Consider the following 19,947-nt stretch of genomic DNA (forward strand, 5'->3'; position numbering starts at 1 on the left):
GTGGAATACTTATTGTATGGTTTCATCGCATCTCCGCAAAGCCCATCTTTGCCCATGTGTTTGAACTGCATGACTACATTGTCAAATATCTATGATTGGTCAATACAGAGGATTCATTGCCCACCTAAAAAGAGTTATACCTTCTGTCTTTACTATTCATTGCGTCATTCAGAGGGAGTACCTAGTAGCTAAAAACTTAGGGGGATGTCTCAATCTTTCGCTTTCAGTTGTCATAAAGGCTGTAAACTTCATCAAATCCCATGCCCTTCAGGATCGTCATTTCCAGCAGCCGTGTGAAGAAAAAGGTGAAGATTTCCGGACGCTGCTGCTGTATACTGAGGTGAGGTGGCTTTCCAAGGGAAACTGTCTTCAGTGTTTTGTTACACTCTGGGACACCACAGTTTCCTTCGTGTCTGATAAAGAGCATGGAGAAAGACTCGTTGATGCTAAGGTGGACGTATTTTATCTGGCAGATATCTTTCAGAAACTTAATTTGTTAAACAAGATCTTACAGGGCAAAAATAATAACCTCGTAGATTGTAAGGAAGCCATTGTTTCTTTCCTTAAGAAACTCGAAGTCTATTGCCATAATATGGGACGTCAGGAACTTTTACAATTTCCAAACCTGAAGACGATCGCAGAAGCACTGAAGGACGATGACCATACCATTTATGTGAAACATCTCAACTAGATACACAAGGATATGCAAGAAAGATTTAATGATCTGTTAAGCTTCGGTATCCCAGATTGGATTTTGAATCCATTTGAAGTACAACCCACCCAAGTTGAGGCAGAAATTCAAGAGAGTTTGATTGATCTTTAGAGTGATATGACTGCACGTCGTCAATTCAGTCAGTTTCAAAAAGATTTTTGGATCAAGAGTGATCTGCGGAATAAATTTACAACACTGGGAAAAAGCCCAAAGATTTTTTTATTGCCTTTTCCTCAACATATTTGGTTGAGAGCAGATTCTGCAAGGTAGTTTCCTTGACAAAATTCAGGAACAGAATTGATATCACAACAAGAGGTGACCTCCGACTGTCATTGTCTAATTTGGAGCCCGATATCATAAAACTTGTAGAAAAGCACCAAGTTCAAGGATCGCATTAGGCCTGATAGATGTTTAATTTCATGCAGTCTTTTTTAAAGTTTTGTCCAGTATGTCGGATTGTTCAAGTTTTCTTGGCCAAAAAACGGTTGAGAATCACTGTTCTAAAGTTCTCTTTAATTTGAAAATTTGTACAAAGATCACACATAATTCACTGGATTTTGGTGCTAGATTATTGTATAACTATCAAAGTGAGCTTTCTTATTTAACTATGAACGGCTGAACATGATGAATTTTCAGAAAATGTGTATTTGCATAAGTCTTCAGGTTGAAGGACAAATACTTAAAAACTTCACTTGTCTATTAAATGAATGCCACCGACTTTTTCCACCATTTTTACTGACTATTTGCATTTGCTTTGTATTTGTCTGACATTATAAAGGGATAAAATCAAATCAGTACTAAGCAAAACAAAGGAGCTGATCATTGCCAGTTATTTTCTTCAGGAGACGGAGTGGGGCACACCTGTCAATCGTGTGTCAGTGGTGCTGAGGTGCAGGTGGTTGAGTGTGTAAGCACACAGCTTGTTGTAGTTCAACCACATGGTCACTATGCCAAGAAAGCACACAAGTGCCTGTACTTCCTCATAAGTCTCCATTGATTCTCACCAATTTTTAATAGATGCACCAGTGATAGCATCCTGTCCAAACATAAGAAACTCTGCAGATACTTGAAATCCAAAGCAACACAGAACGTCTATCACAAAAAACAGTCTGCCCTCCATTGACTCTGTCTGTGCTTCTCGTTGCATAAAAAACAGACAGCCTAATCAAAGACCCCCCCCCTGTAGGGCAGAAGATACAACACTTGAAGGTGCACACCACCAATCTGAAGGGCAATTTCTATCCTGTTGTTAAGGGACTCTTGAATGGACCTCTTGTACATTAAAGATGAACTGTTGCCCTCGCTGTCTATCTGCTTGTGGACCTTACACCTTATTGTTTACTTACACAGCACTTTCTCTGTAACTGTAACACTATATTCAGTATTTCCTTACTGCTTTTCCCTTGTACTACCTCAATGTACTTATATTTTGAAATGATCTATCTGTGTAGCCGGCTTGCTGAACTGTTTTTCCATGTGACAAAAATATACTAACAGCATGTAACAGTTCCAAATACTCTGTTTCACTATTCAAGTGATTTTATATTCAGCTGCAGTTCAGAGCAGAGACAGAAACTAATCCTTCAAGCAAGTACATAATACACTATTTATAGTAGTACAAATCTGTGTTTCTGTTAAGACCCAAACAACTTATAAGAATGTAAACAGTGAACTTAATTAGTGCCTCTTGCAATATGAGGATGTCCAAAAATGCTTCGCAGTTAATGGAGTTTAATTGAAATATAATTGAAATTTAGAAAAGGTAGGAATCTGTTTATACTCTTCACAATCCCTTGGGACCTGTTTGGAAATGTGAGTTGAAGGATAGTTCCTACAGGTATCAAACTCCCACTTAAGGCACAGAAACAAATGCTGTAAGCACTTAGATCATCAAAGTTAAAAGTAAATTTATTATCAAAGTACATACAGTGTCTTGAAAAAGTATTCAGCCCCCACAACTGTGTTCACTTTACAACGTTCGCTTTATGAAACCTCGCTGTTATGAAAGACCTACATTAGTTACCTGTTTTTGCTAACCCAAGGTGTTTTCACTGTTACAAAAAAAGGCAGCGCACGCCCCGAGCAGCCAAGTTCCTCCCCCCGGAACTGGATTCTCGCCGGCATTGCTTAAACACGTGCCTGTGAGCAGCCATTTGCAAGATGAGTTCTAAGGTATCAGAAAAGCCTAAAAGGGCTCATAAGGGTGTTACACTTAGCGTAAAACTAGACATAATTAAGCGTTGCAATTGTGAACGAAGTAAGGACAAAGTGCGTTTGGCTTGTGGAAGTGGACGAAGATGATGTTGAAGAGGTTTTGGCATCCCATGACCAAGAGCTGATAAATGAAGAGCTGCTGCAATTGGAAGAGGAAAGGATAACAATTGAAACTGAATGCAGTAGCGAACGGACCGAAAGTGAAGTCATCCAGGAACTGAACGTGAAGCAACTGCGTGAGATTTTCGCTGCAATGATTGCAGAAAAGTACGACTTTAATTTTGAAAGGGTATGTCGGTTTAGGGCATATTTGCAAGATGGTTTGAGTGCTTACAAAGAACTGTATGATAGAAAAATAAGCGAGGCTAAGCAGTCAAGCAAGCCTTCCACATCAGCCATAGCAGACGACGAACCTCAACCTTTGACATCGAGGCAGGCAGACATAGAAGAAGATGACCTGCCTGCCTTGATGGATGACGAGATGACACCCCAGTGTCCCACCACCCCAACCCCTGGGCCACGGACCGATACAGTGCCGCAGAGAATGCAGCTGTAGCTGGGATGCACCCAGCACATCTTTAAGAAAAAAGCTGAAATAAACAAGCTAATTAATTAGGTGCCACCCGGCATGTAAATGTCGGCCCAGATCAGAGGCGATTACTGATTGCGTCGTCTCTGATCTGGGCTGACATTTACGTGCCTGGCGGCACCTGATTAATTAGCTTGTTTATTTCGGCTTTTTCTTAAAGATGTGCTGGGTGCGTCCCGGCTACCGCTGTACTGCTGCATTCTTTGCAATCGGTATCGGTTGGCGGCCTGGAGGTTGTGGACCACTGCACCACCCCAATCTCCGACGACTCAGCCTAACACACCATCATCACTGTGCTCGGCGCTGTCTTCCCAAATCCGGTAAGTGATACTACATTGTACATACATTATTTCTACAAATGTTTGTACTTTATATAGGCTGTGTATGTTTATGTGTTATTTGGTATGATTTGGCAGCTTCATAGCTTAAAGGTTACTGGAGAGAGTGTTTCTGCCGAGAGCGCTTGGGTGAGATTTTTGCTATGGAGAACAGTGTGGCAATGATTGTAGAAAAGTATTTCTACTTTACATAGGCTGTTTATTTATCATATTCCTGCTTTTACTATATGTTACTGTTATTTTAGGTTTTATGTGTTATTTGGCATGATTTGGTAGGTTTTTTTTGGGTCTGTGAACACTCACAAATTTTTCCTATATAAATAAATGGTAATTGCTTCTTCACTTTACGACATTCTGGCTTACGAACCGTTTCATAGGAATGCTCTACCCTCGGATGGCAGGGGAGACCTGTACTGAAGGCACTGAACATGCCTTGGAGCTCAGTGCAGTCCATCATAAAAAAGTGGAAAAAATATGAAACCACAGCCACGCAGCCTAGGTCAGGCCATTCCTCTACACTTAATTGCCAGATAAGAATGGCACTTGTAAGAGAGTGATGCCAGCGATCATTCTGAGTGAGCTGCAGAAATCAGTGCTGCAACTGGAGATGAAGTTCATGGCTCCGCAATCTCTAAAAGCCTTGCACGAAAAGATTGTTTATGCAAGGAAGAAGCCCTGGCTTAAAAAACCCCTTGCCCATAAAGACTTGGCAAAGCATCACTTAGACACTGTAAAGTTGTGGAAGATGGTCTTGTGATCAGATAAGAGTAAAGTTGAATATTTTGGCCTCAATACAAATCTAATCCCACTTCGTTTGTCCACCCCTGTCCCACACCTGATCTGCAACCTAAAACTAACATTTGTCCATTTGTACTCAGTTTTGAGAAGGCATCATCAATTTGAAATGATGATTTTTTTCTTTCCACAGCTGCTTTGTGATCTGTATGTTTCCAGCATTTTTTGGTTTTTGTGTCAAATATCCGGTATCTGCATTTTTGTTTGGATTTTAGCACTTATTTCTGAATGCTTCTTGGGCAGACCTTAGATTGAGGATGACTTGCTATTTTTCAAGTAGTATGGGGTTTACTTCCATCTGAGAGCTACTGGCATCTCAGATTAACATGCCAAGAAGACAAAGTGATACTGCTTCAGTGCTGGCCCAGTTATCTATCTGGATTTCATAGTGTTGTCTGAGTGTCCTTAGTCTCTGGGAGCATGAATGCCATCCACTGAGCTTTTTCTAATTATTATTTTTGCTCCTTTCCCATATTAGCTTCCTTTGTTTTAGCCTCTCACCATGCAAATTAAATTGAGGTCTCCCTTCCAGCCTCCTGCCCATCCCAATCCCCACTCTCACCCTTGCAACAACCACTGCTAAATGCGTTCAAATCATTGAACTCATGGTAGTGGTTTTGAGGATGGATGGCGTACCTCTTCTGTGTAAATGCCTTCAGCAGGGCTGACATTGCAAAAACTTTTCAAACAATTGTGTGCAGAATTTAATTTCCTCTTTTCAAAAGTTCAAGATTAGATTTATTATCTAAATACATATATGTTACTATATACTACTTTGAGATATATTTTCTTGCAGGCATTTACAGGGGAAAAAGAAATACAATAGAATTTATGAAAAACTATAGATAAAGAAAGACTGACATGCAACCAATGTCCAAATAACAAATTAATACTAAGGGAATAAGTTGTAGAGAAGTCTTGAAAGTGAGTCTGTAGGTTGTGGAATCTGGGGTGATTCAAGTTATCCTTTCCTCTCCGGTCCACTGCATATATTATACAGTTTAGATGACCGTGGAATTAAGATAAGATGAAATCTGAGCAAGCGGGCAGAGGTCATAAAAGTAGATTGTAAAAGCTTCACCTGTTATGCAGAAAAGAGATTAACAAAATTAGTGCAGTAGACTGGCAAAATTATAATATGGAATACAAATTTACATTGTGGAAAACAAAAAATCTTAAAGGGGTAAAACTTCTCAGAGAATGGGTTAATCTAAAGAAATTTGTCTTAGCAAAGCTTTATTAATAGGATCTAAAGCTGATGGCCATGTTCTTGAGTTTTAATTGGTGGTTTTGGCGAATCTGGATTGTTTCGGCTTGATCTTTTAAGAATTTCCTAGTCTTTAAAATGTTCCCTGTCCTGAAGAGTGTATGAATGAGGAAACTTTGGCCTGGTGTGAGATACCATAATGCTGCCTGCACTAGAGAGCATCGACTGAGTGAGCTCGAGCTTTTCTCTTTGGAGCAAATGAGGATGAGAGATGACTTGATAGAGGTGTACAACATGATGAGAGATATTGATTGAATAGACAGCTAGAGACTTTCACAGAGTAGAAATGGCTAATATGAGGGGGCTTAATTTTAAGGTGATTGGAGGACAGTATAGGGGGGATGTCAGCGATTAAGTTTTAATACACAGTGGTGGATGCGTGGGAAACGCTGCTGGGGAGGGAGTGGAGGCAGATACATTAGAGACTTTTAAGAAACTCTTGGTTGGGCACACGGATAATAGATAAATAGAGGTTTATGTAAGAGGGAAGAGTTAGATTGATCTTGGAGTGGGTTAAAAGGTTGGTACAACATAGTGGGCCGAAGGGCCTGTACTGTGCTGTAATGTTCTATGTTCTACAGTCTGTTACTAAGTTATGAAACTGGTATGGTGAAACATACTTCTAAAGCGAAGGAGTGTGTGACCAACAGGAGATTCTTGGTTAGCCCCATAGTGAGGCAGTGCATGTGGTGTATTTGGGTTTTTAAAAAGCACTCTGTGAGGTGCCACATAAATTAAAGGACAAGATTAGGTTCATTGGTGTAGAGGTGACATTAATGTGGACTGAAGGTTAGGTATTGGAAAAATTGGTTATCTTTGGGTTGTTAATATGCAAATAATCTGATATTTTAAGGATTGATGATTGAGCTTCAGCTGCTCGCAGTCTATGTCATTGGCATGATTGAGGGGCCCGGTAATATATATACAAGCTAACCTAGCCAGGATTGAAATAGATGTTACAAAGGAATATATTAAGATTGTAAATGACTAAAATCATAACAGCTGAAATACAATTTAAAGCATTTCGAAAGTTATGCATCTTGAAAGCAGAGACATAAGCTAAGTACATTAAAAAAAAATTGAGGCTGGGAGATGCTGGAGCCTGATTTCCTGGTACACACATCATAGTTAATATGCAAGTCCAGCAAGTATTTGGAAGAGAGGTGACTTGTTAGTTCCCTTTATAGAAATATGTCCTATCATAATTTCTCAAGTGCCCTGTTAACCATAACTTATTGCAAAGGGGTCGGAGTACAAGGAAAGAGTTCTTAACTGCATTTATACTGTTGAGAACACTTGTTCAATTCTGTTCTCCTTTGCTAGGAATAGGTATGCATGTCTTGGAAGGTGTAGCAATATTCCCTAGGCTAAGTTATAAAATGAAATAGATTCATCTAGGTTCCGGTTAGAACTTGGAGGTGATTTGAGTGAAATAGTTAACAATCTTTCAGGCTTAGCAGGGTGGATGATGAGAATAATAGGGATAACTCCTACAATAAAGGTTCAGTCATTTGAAAGTGGGTATAATTGGTTGTCTGTGTTGACTGTAGTTAAATGGTGCAATCCATTGTGGTTTCTAGTATGTACACATGCACAATTAGAATTTGAACTGGAATCAGGTTTATTATTCCAGACTTGCATGTCATGAGATTTATTGCTTTATGGCAGCAATACAGTGCAAAGATAAAAATACAGTAAATTATAAAATACAGTAAATTGCACACAAACAAGCTAATGTTCATGGACCATTCCGAAACCTGATGGCAGAGGGGAAGCAGCTGTTCCTAAATCAGAGTGTGGGTCTTCAGTCTCCTGCACCTCCTCCCTAGTCGTAGTGTTACATACCTCATGGATATCTTATGACTGTCTTATGACCATGATGTAATTGAGTATCTGATAAGCATGATGTAATGGTCCTGTGGAGGTCAGGGGGGAGGGAACGTTGACTCAGACCATGAGAGGCCTGCGTCGGGCATTTTCATGCCTTACAAGGTGCAGATTGGAAGTCTGTGTGGGGCGCCACTCCTTGCACAGACTAGAGCAATGTGTGATTAAGTGCCTTGCTCAAGGGCACAAAGACACTGCCACAACTGAGGCTCGAACTAGCGACCTTGAGGTAACTAGATGAACGCCTTAACCACTTGGCCATGTGCTTCACACATGGTCACATGATGTAATTTTCCCGCCAGTGTGAGGTCACGTGATGACATGTTCACCACAGGTATAAAAGGGAGACCCCTGGTGTGATGCAGTTAGTTTTTTCCAGTTGAGTTTTAAGTTTAGTTCGTTATTTAATTCGTCAGATACTCCGTCATGCTGCGTATTCATCTTATGACGCAGTTTCGTTTTAAAGTAGAGTTCTACTTTCTATTGTAAGTAGTCTTGGAGAGTGAAGACCTTACTAAAGTACAGGAATTCGCCGAGTTGAGTAAAGTTGATATCGTTTGGTGGTTTGGAGAGGATCAACTTTTATTGAATCTTTGTTCAAGAAATAGTGACCTGCATTTTGAGATATCCTCTGCTAAAGCAGGAAGGATTGCGCGGTGTCTATTCTCCAGAGGAAAAGGTCAGTTCCTTTAAACCGTTTTATTTCTGTCGTTGTGAATCTTGCAGACAAGGCAGGTTCCGGCTGGGATCAGCAGTAACGTCACGTCTTCGAGGAATTCCTTACTTCAGGAAAGTCTCTCCAAATTGACTGTATAAATCTCTTGGACTTTCGAATTTACCATTTTAAGAACTGTGTTTGAATTTACCACTTTAAGAACTGTTTTCGCATTTATCCTTTTAAGAACTGTTCCAGAGTTGCCGTATAGCAGTTAACTTCCAGTTAAGTTAGTCGTTTAAATACATTTCGCTATTTTTGAGCAGAGTTTAATAAATGTTTGTTTGTTTTTATAAAACCTGACTCAATTCTATATTAATTGTTGCCAGTGACGTGACAGTAGTAATGAGAAGAGTGTATGTCCATTATTGTGAGGATCCTTGTTGACAGATGCTGCCTTCTTGGTGGGGAGGATCATGCCATGCTGAAATGGAGAAGCTTTAAATTGTCCTACATCTTCAGAAGTTTTGCTTCTGTTCTCTCCTCGGGTTAGCATTCAGACACCTGAGGATCCAGATTCAGAAACTGCAGTCTTTACAAGATATCCATGATGTATAAGAGCCTTATTAGATAGATTTAACTAATACCACTTAAACAAAAAACACCTTTGCGCTAAAAATTAATTTTAAAAGTGGGAGTGTGTTTACTTCAGCTTTAATCACAATAATTTTTTATATTTCTTTTCCTTTGCATCTTTTCCTCTTTCAGTTTTATGTCCATGAACAAATTTGTTCAGACTTCTTGTTGATGATATTTTTTAGTCTGCATGGTTGAGGAGGCAAGTTGTTGCTTTGTCTGTCACTTGAGGGAAGTACCCCATTAGGCAGGCTTGTTTTTATGTGTAAAAGTCTATTTTTTGTAGATAGTTGTGAGTGTAATGAACAGTGATTCATTTATAAGTGTTCTTCAAGATGTGATTTGTTGTGTGTGGTGTGGTTTAGTTCTGACTTGAGCAAGTTGCTCTGTTTAGGATGAACATAATCCTGTACAGGTTTTCCCCGCCATCTGAAGGTAGAGCGTTCCTATGAAACGGTTCATAAGCCGAAATGTTGTAAAGCGAAGAAGCAATTACCATTTATTTATATGGGAAAATTTTGTGAGCGTTCGCAGACCCAAAAATAACCTACCAAATCATGCCAAATAACGAATAAAACCTAAAATATCAGTAACATATAGTAAAAGCAGGAATGATATGATAAATGCACAGCCTGTATAAAGTAGAAATACTTTTCCACAATCATTACTCAACTGTTCTCCGTAGCAAATATCTCACTCAAGCGCCGTTGGCAGAAAATCTCACGCAAGCGCTGTTGGCAAGAACACTCTCTCCAGTAACCTTTAAGCTATGAAACTGCCAAATCATACCAAATAACATATAAAAATACACAGCCTATATAAAGTAGAAATGATGTACGTACAGTGTAGTATCACTTACGGGAATCGGGAAGATAGCTTGCCAAGCACACTGATGATGGTGTGTTAGACTGAGTCGTTGCAGGTTGGGTGGTGCAGTGGCCCCCTCCCTCCAGGCCGCCGAGTGATACATTGCCGCGAAGCATGCAGGAATGCAGTGGTAGCCGGGAGGCACACAGCACACCTTTAAGAAAAAAGCTGAAATAAGCATGTTAATTAATGAGGTGCTGCCCGACACGTAATTGTCTGCCCAGAACAGAGGTGACTGCCGATTGCATCGCCTCTGATCTGAGCCGACAATTACGTGTCAGCGGCACCAATTAATTAACATGTTTATTTTGGCGTTTTTCTTAAAGTTGTGCTGGATGCCTCCCGGCTACCGTTGCATTCTCCGTGAATCGGTATCTGTCCGTGGCCTGGGGGTTGGGGTGGTGGGACACTGGGGTGTCATCTCGTCATTGTCTGTTTCCATTAGAGCAAGCAGCTCATCTTCTTCTATCTCTGCCCGCCTCGGTGTCGAAGGTCGAGGTTCAACGTCTGCTGTGGCTGATATGGAAGGCTTGCTTGACTGCTGAGCCTCGCACATTTTTCTGTCATACAGTTCCTTGTAAGGATTCAAACCATCTTGCAAATATCCCCTAAACGTACGTACCCTTTCAAAATTAAAGTCATAGTTTATCATTACTCATTCGGTTTTGATTGTTATCCTTTTTTCTACCAATTGCATTAGCTCATCATCTGTCAGTTCTTGGTCATGGGATGCCAAAACCTCTTCAACATGTTCGTCAGCTTCCAGAAGCCAAACTCACGTTGTCCTTACTTCGTTCATCATGATCGAAACGCTTAATTATGTCTAGTTTTACGCTAAGTGTAACACCCTTACGAGCGCTTTCAGGCTTTTCCGATACCGTAGAACTCATCTTGCAAACGGCTGCTCACAGGCTCGTGTTTAAGCAACGCCAGCGAGAATCCAGCGGAGAGCGGCTGCTCGGGGTGCGTGGCGTGCTGCCTTTTATCGTGCGCTGATTTTTTACTGTGCGCTGCTTTTTTTTCGTAACAGTGAAAACACCTTCTGAAAGCGAAAACAGGGTACTAATGTAGGTCTTTCGTAACAGTGAGGTTTGGTAAGGCGAATGTTCGAAAAGCAGGGGACACCTGTACATGTATCCACCTTTCAGGTGTGTCTGGAACTGAACCTGACCTGTTCCAAGTCTCTAAATAGCTCTTGTAGGGGAGGCTGTAAATTCTGGTGGGATAGAATTCTGCGGATTGAAACATCAAGTCCTAGTAGCTCTACTGCCACAGGTGTTAGATAAAAGTACTTTATCCTGTTTACAGTTTTTTGTCAATATATTGACATGGTTATTAACATGGTTAATCCTGTTTATCACAAAGCCTTACTTTTGGTGAAGATCGCACTCTGGAGAGTTACTACTGATGGTCTAGATAGATTCAGGTGCAACAAGTTAATTATCAAGTATATTGAGTTTAGTTTCAACAAACACAGTTAAGCCAGCTAACTACAAGGGTGCTAGAAAATTTGTGAACCCTATAGAATTTTCATTATTTCTGCATAAATATGACCTAAAATGTGATCAGATCTTCACATAAGTCCTAAAGCTAGATAAATAGACCCCGATTAAATAAATAACACAAAAACATTAGACTTGCTCATTTTATTTTTTGAGAAAAATGATCCAATATTACATGTATTTGCTGGAAAAAGTATGTGAACCTTTGCTTTCAGTAACTGGCGTGAGCCCCCTGTACAGCATTATCTTGAATTGAATTGACTTTATTTTTTATATCCTTCACATGAGTAAAAATCTTTACGTTATGTCTCCGTCTAAATGTGCAATGTGCAATCATAGTAATTTATAATAAACAGAACAGCCAATGTAACATAGAAATACACTCAAATCTGTGTAAGTTAATCAGCCTGATGGCCTGGTGGAAGAAGCTGTCCTGGAGCCTGTTGGTCCTGGCTTTTATGCTGCAGTACCATTTCCTGGATGGTAGCAGCTGGAATAGATTGTAGATAGGGTGACTCGGGTCCCCAGTAATCCTTCAGGCCCTTTTTACGCACCTGTCTTTGTAAATGTCCTGAATCATGGGAAGTTCACAACTATAGATGCGTTGGGCTGAATCCTGTGATTAAGGGAGGTACAGTTCCCATACCAGGCAGTGATGCAGCCAGGCAGGATGCTCTCAATTGTGCCCCTGTAGATAGTTCTTAGGATTTGGGGGCCCATACCAAACTTCCTTGACCATCTGAGGTGAAAGAGGCGCTGTTGTGCCTTTTTCACCACACAGTTGGTGTGTACAGACCACGTGAGGTTCTCGATGTAGATGTCGAGGAGCTTAAAGCTGTTTTCCCTCTCAACCCCAAATCCATTGATGTCAATAGGGGTTAGCCCATCTCCATTCCTCCTATAATCCACAACTAGCTCCTTCAACCTAACGTTTCCAGTACCTGTGGCTCAGTCCTGCACATCAGCTTGGAGGAATTTCAGGCCTTTCCTCCATATAAAACTGCTTCAACTCTGGGTTGTTAGTGAGATTCCTGGCATGAACTGCTTGCTCGGGTCCTTCCACAACATTTCTATAGGATTAAGGTAAGGTCTTTGACTTCGCCATTCCAAAACATGGATTTTCTTCTTTTTAAACCATTTCGTTGTTGATTTACTCTTGTCTTTCATATCATAGTCTTGTTGCATTATCCAACTTCTATTAAGCTTCAGGTGATGAAGCGCTACCCTGACATTCTTCTGTAAAATGTCTTGATACAAATTTGAATTAACTGTTCCCTCAACGATTGCAAACTGTCCAGGCCCTGAGGCAGCAAAGCAGCCCTAAACCATGATGCTCCTTCCACTATGCTTCACAATTGGGATGAGATTTTGGTGTTGGTGTGCAGTGCCCTTTTTCCTCCAAACATAGCAATATGCATTTCTGCCAATAAGTTCAACTTCTGTCTTGCCTGTCCACAGAACATTCTCCCAGAAGCATTGTGAAACTTCCAGGTGGTCTTTTGCAAACTTGAGACATGCAGCAATGTTTTTATTTGGAGAGCAATGGTTTCTTCCATGGTGTCCTTCCATAAACACCATTCTTGTTCAGTGTTTTTCTTATAGTGGACGTACGAACAGAGACTTTAGCAAGTTCTAGAGATTTTTGCGGGTCTTTTGCTGTTACCCTTGGGTTCTTTTCACCTCCTTCAGCATTGCATGATGCCCACTCCTAAGGAGAGTAGCAACAGTACTGAGTATTTTTTCCATTTGTAGACCATTTCTTTTACTGTGGACTGATGAACACTCGGGTCTTTAGAAATGCTTTTGTAGCCCTTTCTAGCTTCATGTATCTGTACAGTTTTTCTGAGGTTCTCAGAATGTTGTTTTCATTGAGGCATGGTGCCCATAAACAGATCTTTCTCGAGAAGAGCAGGCTCTATCAGTAACCTGAGTGTGTGTCGTTTCATAGGGCAGGGCACCTCTACAACCCACACCTCCAATCTCATCTCGATTGGAACACCTGACTCCAATTAGCTTTTGTAGAAGGCATTACCCCAGTGGCTCACATAACGTTTCCAACAAATGCATGTAGTATTGGATCAATTTTCTCAATTAGTCAATGAACAAGTATAATGTTTTTGTGCTATTTATTTAATTGGGTTCTCTTTATCTAGTTTTAGGACTTAAATAAAGATCTGATCACATTTTTGGTCATATTTATGCAGAAATAGAGAGAATTCTACAGGGTTCACAAACTTTCTAGCACCACTGTATCTGTATACTTCATGTGCATGTTATGTTTTTCTTCTCTCTCTTTTAATGTTATCTAATCTGCTTCGACTCTTCCTAAGTGCTGTTCACCACATGGATTAGTACTGATTGATCAACTGAAGAGGGCAGGAATTGGTGATAGAAACATAGAAAATAGGTGCAGGAGTAGGCCATTCGGCCTTTCGAGTCTGCACTGCCATTCAGTATGATCATGGCTGATCATCCAACTCAGAACACTGTGCCAGCCTTCCCTCCATACCCCCTGATCCCTTTAGCCACAAGAGCCATATCTAACTCCCTCTTAAATATAGCCAATGAACTGGCCTCAACTGTTTCCTGTGGCATAAACATGATGTTTCCATTCCTATGTTTGAATAGATGCTATGGCACTTCATGGTTCTGATATTGATTGGTCTCAGTACTCATTCCCTATATCTGTCTCATGGTCAGGCTCTGCCAGTAGGTAGGGCATACCCAGAACCATGATGGAAGAGGCTGAGGCTTGGCTGATAAACGTGATTGTTTTTTTTTTGTTGTGTGTTATTTCTAATTTTAGTGCCTGTCCTCCGATGTTAAAAAAAGATGATTTTAGTGTTAATTAGGCTGGTTTTTTGATATTTTGCCCAGTTGTTGTAGGTAACCCTACAAAATCCTTGTTGACATTTGAGATTAGTGGCAAAGGTGTGAAGAAGAATGAATGAATGAAGCAGCATAGTTTTTAATGGGATTAACTCTAACTCTGCTCTCTCAAAATTTAATAGAACATCTTTTTTCATAGGTATTTCCATTGCACAGCAACATCTCATCTGGAACAACTTGGAACTTGAAGATGAATACTGTTTACAGGACTATAAGTAAGTTGTGATTTAAAAGAAAACACTTTATTTTTGAGTTGTACTCCTAATATAAACGATTACCTTTTTATTAAAAAGTATAACTAATGCATACAGGAGGAATGAAAAGCCAAGATCAGCATGAGGCAATTCTGTCACTTCTCTGACGCTTTTCCTCCTGGTCAGTCTTGCAAAATATAGTCCTGGTAGCCTGTGTTGTAATAATACTTCCCCATCTGTTTTCTCCTACCAACTGAGTAAAAGCAGCACAGATACCTGTATTTTTACAAATGCTACTTAAGTTTTAGAAAAAAAGATCTTTTCTATTATTTGTGGTTTGTATCCCTATGTTCAACAACCAATGGGTCAAGTAGTACAGTTGCAGTATGGAAAAGAGGTCATTATCAGTTTATCACAGTTTACTGTCTTCTATTTGCAGTATATCAGAAGGTTGTACTCTTAAATTGGTGCTTGCCATGAGAGGGGGACCTATTAATACCAGAAGGGGTAAGTAAAGTGTTTCGTCATTATATATTTTTCCTCCTTTTTTTTTGTTCTTTTACTCGGCTTTCAAATTTTCTTCAGCAAGCTTGATGATGAACTGTAACCATGGCCATTAATGGAAAGAGTACTGATTACTGGCAGGAATTAGAGTTTTTTTGGGAGTGAATTAAATTCTGTTGATGTAGAGTTGTGGGATCAAATTTTCAACTGTTTGAAAATTGAATCTTACTTCCCCATGTTAGCCAAATATTGTTTCTGTCACAGCTGCTACCTTCCCCTTCACCACTCTTTCCCTTCAAGTTATCAGTGAGTGCACATTTACATACAGGAATCATACTGCAGATTTTTGAAGATTTTGTTTCTTGACGCTTTGACATATCACCGAATAACTGTCTGCTCAATCTCTACTTTGCTATTTTCTTTCTCTTTTGCATGCTTCTTGTTCACTCTGTGAGTCCTGATGAAGATCTCAGCCCAAAACGTCAATTGTTCCTCTCCATAGATGCTGCCTGACCTGCTGAGCTCCTTCAGCATTTTGCATGTGTTTATCTTGTTCACTCTTGCCTTAGCTATAACTTAGACTAATTATGGAGCTAGAAGCACAGAAAAAGTTATTCAAAAGCATAGCCCTATATTTGCTGGAAATCTAAATTGAAAATAGAAAATGCTGGAGATATTCAGCAGATCAGGCAGCATCTGTGGAGAAATAAAGTTATAATCTAAGATTGATGACCTTTTAAACAACTAGAAAAGAGAGAAAACAAGCAAAGTGTGGGATGAGCCTTGTCAAGGTGACACGGATGTTTGTGTCATCTAAGATAGTAATGAATGCTTGTTAATTATTGCTCTTCTGTCTGGAGCAGTATTAAGGGAGACAAATGAGGGAAGGAGAAAGAGGTTAAAAAGTGAAATAAAACTTGTCCATGTGAAGTTGCTGGAAATCTGAAAATAAAGAAAATGCAAGGGAAAAAGTTGGTGTCATTCATCCCATTTTGTGCTTATGCTTTGTAAGATCTCTTTAATTAGTCCCAGTATCTACCTCTTTCCCCTTGGCCTGCACATTATAATATTTCTGAACTTCCAGAGTCTGTGCAACTGATTTGGAACCATGCCTTTCTTCTGTGTGCTTGGACCTCTATCATCAAACGAATTGAGTACTTACCAAATACCTTATTTTCTTTGTTCAAAGCCAACTCCAGTTACTAACCTAGGCTTAGTGGATCAAGGAGAGACTGTATCATTATGTTTTTCAAGCGAGACATTGAAACATGATTCTGTTTATCTAAATGTACAAGATCTAATGCTGACCAGAGGCACTCAGGACTCTGCTTATTGACAGATAGGTATTGATTGGGTGCCACAGTGGCGTAGCCATTAGTGTGACGCCATTACACCTCAGGGCATTGGAGTTCAGAGTACAATTCTGGCATCATCTGTAAGGTGTCTGTTCATCCTCCCCATGCAATGCATGTGTTTCCTCCCGGTCTTCCAGTCTCTTCCCGCAGTCCAAAGATTAACCGAGTAGGTTAGTTGGTCATTGTACGTTGTCCCATGATTGGGTTAGTGTTAAATCAGGGTTGTCAGAGGTTACTGGGCGGTGTGGTTTGAAGAGCCGGGAAGGCCTAATCCACACAGCATCTCTAAATAAATAGATAGACAGCACTTTTGCAGTTTTAGTACACTTCTGACTTCCGACAAATATGGAACCCATTTTGCATTCCATGTATCGACAATGACTACACTTCAGAAATGGGTCAGTGCATGCGTGAAGCACATTGGGATGTTCTCAGAGTTACATAAACATAAGTGGCTAAAGATTAGGTTACAGCATGTTGGAAACAAGATGTGATGGAAAATGTATTTGACCCAGAATGAAATCTGATGTAATCCTGTTGGCAGCACTCTTCAAACTTAGCAGATGTTGTAGGCACCTAAGGCACTTTGGCAACCTGGAGGAGGAAGCAGAGAAGTAAATGTATTCAAAGATCCTAATTCTGTAGAGTTTGCAGAAACATTCGTCATTATCTCAAGTTCACTAAGGAACAGCATCTCTGCAGAATTGGGCTTACTAAAACATACATTATTTGTTCTGCCTTCAGATCTCCAGGTGCTTTCACATTCCTGAACTGCTTTGCCTTTGGAGGTTACGTAACTGTTACTTTTACATCTTTCTAGCTTGGGATTGTTACAGATGGCCAAGGATGAACCATGCCATATTTCATGGTTGCTGAAGCTCGCTGCTGCAGAAGGGGTCCATTCTTGGGTGATCCTAGGGTGGAAAGTGGCCTTTGAGTGCCGTGGGGCTAGAGTGCATCCAGGACAAGGATGACTATGTGTTAATTTGAAAATTGTGTGAATATTTGAATGAAAGTGATGTAAATATTGTAAAAATGTTAATAAACCTTTTAAAAGGAGCGACCTCTAGTTTAGTGATGGAGTTTTATCAATTTGTAGATTTCTGTTCCTGATCAACTGCACAAGTCATTTAGAATCAGGACTCTGTAAATTAAGAGTGCTTATGTTTGCTGAAGAGGTCAGTGCCATGCATCTGGAAGATTGTATTTCCCCTTTGTGCTAAGTGAGTCCACTTTGCTCGATGCCTTGCATTGCTCTGAGTGCTGGATCATGAGTGATAAGGATTGTCGATAAATCTGGTGCTGTACTTCTACCACATCCACTCCAGCTGAGCATTGCTGCATTCAAAGTGTCAGCACAGCCAGGGTCCTACTGGATAAACTGTTGGCGATACCACTGTCTGCACAGGTGTTGGGGGTGGTGAGCACTATATTCCAAACATATGCAGATATTGTTGTTGGTATTCCATGTCTTGCATGACGTGCCTGTTGGTAGAGCTCAATGTTTGGCTGAGGCAATAGAACTGGCAAGAGAACTAGCAGTAAGAAGAGTCTGAGGATGAAGAGCATCAATATGATGATTACATACTTGTGGAAATATCCTGGTTCTGGCGTTTATCTTGCTGTCTATCAGGTCATTTAACCTGCCAGGAGGTTCATACCATTCTCCCCACAAAACAGTACCTTGTATTGTTTTATGCAGTACATTATGCACCCCAAATGCATTTTATTCAGCCTTCTGAATTTGCAGAATGTCACTTAAAAAATGTTTTTGTATTGTATTCATTGCATGTCATTGAATGGCTCTACAGGTACATTTGCACAGATCACTGTTGTATTTCGTGAAGTCCATATGGCGTGGCAGAATGACACAGTGATCTGATTGATTTTAAAGCAAATTTTTTACCATAAGTTTCCTTGACATCATGTCACTAGCCCATGCTTTTCTTGCATTGCAGCAATTTCCTTGTTGGGCTCCTTCATTTATCATTTCAAAACTTGAACTATTCTTGCATGTCTCTTGCTGAGCTCCACTGTTTTACCATCTTTCAATTAATTAAATTTAAAATAATTTTCCTTGGTATCATTCTTTCCTACATACATATTGTTGCTGCGTTTACCTTTCCATCCCCACACCAATCTGTCCATCTTTAGTCTTCGCTACCAGGGTGAGGCTCAACACAGACAAGGAGAACTACACCTCATTCCATCTGGGTAGTGTACAGTGTCCAGTGGTGTAAGCATTGAACTTTACAGTTTCAGTCTTTTTGTTCCCTTTCCTGTACTGCCTTCCTCCATTCCCCATCATTTTAGGATCCTTGCCCTTCCTGGTTCTATCCACGCATTACCTGCACACTTCACCCACTGTATCCCCTCGGCCTTCTGGTTCCCTTCTGTGTCTCATTTCTCCCTTAATGGTTTCCATTATCTAATCAGATTCCAGTACTGATACCTTTCATTTGTCACCCAGCTGCTGGCTCCATCTTTCCTCATGTACTTCCACTTATCACCCACCTGCCTTTATCCCCCAATTCTACCTATCCCCTCCTCTACCTGCCCCTCACCAGATGCCCTTCATCCGTAGTCCCTCCTCAGTCCACCTATCATCAACTGGTCCCCATCTCGCTCCTGCTCCTCTCCTCTTTAAATCAGTTATCTTCCCTCTCCACTTTCAATCCAGATGTAAGCACTTGATGCAAAAATTAACAATTCCTCTGCCTGCCCAGATGCTGCCCTACTTGCTGAGATAGTCAATCTGTTTGTTTTATTTTTACTCCAGGTTCCAGCGTCTGCAGTCTCCTTTGTCTCTTTAATGTCATGCAGTTATCTTGTCACATAATTGGCACTTGACTGGTTAAACTTGCCAAGAAATACAAACCTGCCTCATCAAATATCAATTTGCATTTAGAAGATTGACTGTGTGGTCTGGAATATGAACATGTGAAATGCAAAGTGATCTGTGTGCATTGTTTTCTGCCGATAATGAATGATGTTATGAGATATACTTAGTCCATGTTATAATGGCTTACGGGCATGTGAGTATTTACCTCTTTTTATGCCTTTCCCTAATAGCATAGTGGTTAAGTTACTGTTCTGGCATCCAAGGCCCTGAACTATTAATCTGGCCGCATACTCTTGTAATGGGAGCTAAAGAATTTAAATTCAAGTAATAAAAAGCAGCCATCACTAATTATAACCTTCAGAATATTATAAGAACCCAACTGTTCCACCCGTGTTTTTTAAGGAAAGAAATTTGCTGTTCTTATCCCCTGCAATTTGTTAAAATAATTTCATTTATTTCTATCCATATTTTGCAGTTCCAGTGGAAGATCCGACAAGAGATATGGCTGAGTACATGGAGACCAGTCGAGATGACATCTGGGATAAGATTCCTTCTAACAAGCAAGTGACCTTTCTAGTATATCGTGAAGGGGACCAGTTAAATTTCTTTCGAGTTGTAGATCGTGGGGATGGCACTTTAACACCACTCTCCGAATCCCTGAGGTGTGTGAAAATGAGTAGAATGTGAAACTATATTACTGG

At 40.3% G+C, this 19,947-nt stretch overlaps 1 protein-coding gene across 2 annotated transcripts in view; it reads left to right on the forward strand.

Annotated features, from left to right (window-relative positions):
* zfand4 (zinc finger, AN1-type domain 4) overlaps positions 1-19,947 on the forward strand; it is a 52,748-nt gene that overhangs the window by 12,853 nt on the left and 19,948 nt on the right. The window contains exons 3-5 of one of the 2 annotated variants that reach the window (XM_063070748.1): positions 14,491-14,566; positions 14,985-15,052; positions 19,722-19,806. In XM_063070748.1, coding sequence (XP_062926818.1) covers positions 14,491-14,566; positions 14,985-15,052; positions 19,722-19,806 — 229 coding nt within the window. Of the gene's footprint in view, positions 1-14,490; positions 14,567-14,984; positions 15,053-19,721; positions 19,909-19,947 lie in introns of both variants that reach the window. The other variant, XM_063070747.1, reaches the window with a different exon arrangement.

The sequence above is a fragment of the Mobula hypostoma genome, chromosome 18 (assembly GCF_963921235.1).
Source record: "Mobula hypostoma chromosome 18, sMobHyp1.1, whole genome shotgun sequence".
Lineage (NCBI taxonomy): Eukaryota > Metazoa > Chordata > Chondrichthyes > Myliobatiformes > Myliobatidae > Mobula > Mobula hypostoma.